Source organism: Gadus chalcogrammus, chromosome 10 (genome assembly GCF_026213295.1).
Source record: "Gadus chalcogrammus isolate NIFS_2021 chromosome 10, NIFS_Gcha_1.0, whole genome shotgun sequence".
Taxonomy (NCBI): Eukaryota; Metazoa; Chordata; class Actinopteri; order Gadiformes; family Gadidae; genus Gadus; species Gadus chalcogrammus.
The window spans coordinates 19411936-19412928 of record NC_079421.1 but is presented as its reverse complement, the minus strand read 5'-3'; the positions used below and the strand labels follow the sequence as shown (position 1 = coordinate 19412928).

The 993-nt window shown below is 45.9% G+C and overlaps 1 protein-coding gene across 2 annotated transcripts in view; it reads right to left on the bottom strand.

Annotated features, from left to right (window-relative positions):
- The window catches only part of sh3tc2 (SH3 domain and tetratricopeptide repeats 2), a 25587-nt gene extending 25017 nt beyond the window's left edge, over nt 1-570 (bottom strand). The window contains exon 1 of one of the 2 annotated variants that reach the window (XM_056600358.1): nt 277-570. Coding sequence is in view for 1 of the 2 variants with exons in the window: in XM_056600357.1 (XP_056456332.1) it covers nt 277-319 (43 nt within the window). In the remaining variant the exon portion in view is untranslated. The remainder of the gene's footprint in view (nt 1-276) is intronic. The other variant, XM_056600357.1, reaches the window with a different exon arrangement.
- Nucleotides 571-993: the final 423 nt, after the last annotated feature.

The following is a 993-nucleotide window of genomic DNA, read 5'->3' as shown; positions in this document are numbered from 1 at the left end:
TGGCATCGTAACTTTAGAGCCAGTGCAAGTCAAACAATATCAGAGTATGCACATAATTACTTCTATACATGTGACAGCATGACCCGTGAGGTTCCCTATGGTGATGAAACGTGTGGCCACAAAGTCACAGGGTTGTAAGGTTGACAACCAAAGACAGGTCTGTTGCAGAGAAAGAAGGTGATAGAGACAGAGAGACATTGAGAGGGACTATAGGGAACAAAGACAGAGAGAGAGGGACAGGGATAGAGTCAAAGAAAAAGAAAAACTCACTCTTACCTCGCTTTTGCTGCCGACTCCCCCGTCCTTCTTCATTCCTCATGTGAGAGGCAGAGTGTGTGTGTTTAACCGTGGCTGTTTGTGTATGTATGTAGGTGTGTGAGTTACGGTTTAGTGGTTGAAGGGTGCCACACTATTGCTACTGTGGAGACGCAACCACATTCTGCTACATCCCTCAAGAGCTTGTCATAAAGCAATCATAATCATCTGAGGTGTGTTTGTGTGTGTGCACGAGTTCTGCGGGGCTGTGTGGGTGTGTGTGAGGGTGAGGGAGTCTGTCCCTGGTCGGCATGTCTGTGACTGAGGAAGTATACTGTGACTCCTCCCCTTGCTTCTTACAGGACTGGAACTCGAATGTCTATTACTGTCCCCCCCTTTCCAGTGTCTCTCTCACACACTCTCTCTCTTTCCTTCTATCTCTCTCTCCTGCTCTCTGTCCTTCTCTCTCCCTCTCTCTTTCTCTCTCTCTTCCCAAACATGCTCGATCCATTGCGCACTCAAATAATTTTTTCAGATTTGAAAGGTAAATTGAGACAAATGGGACACAAGCAACAGAAGAAGGTTGATCAAAGAAATACTTGTCTTGGATCCATGTCCATGTTCCGCGAAAAAGGAAATCGTTCATTAAAAGACATCCATCTCTAATTAGCATCTGGAGAGTGGAACCATAGCAACCCAGGGTTGTTATTTCCTCATTCTTCAACACCAGTCCCACCA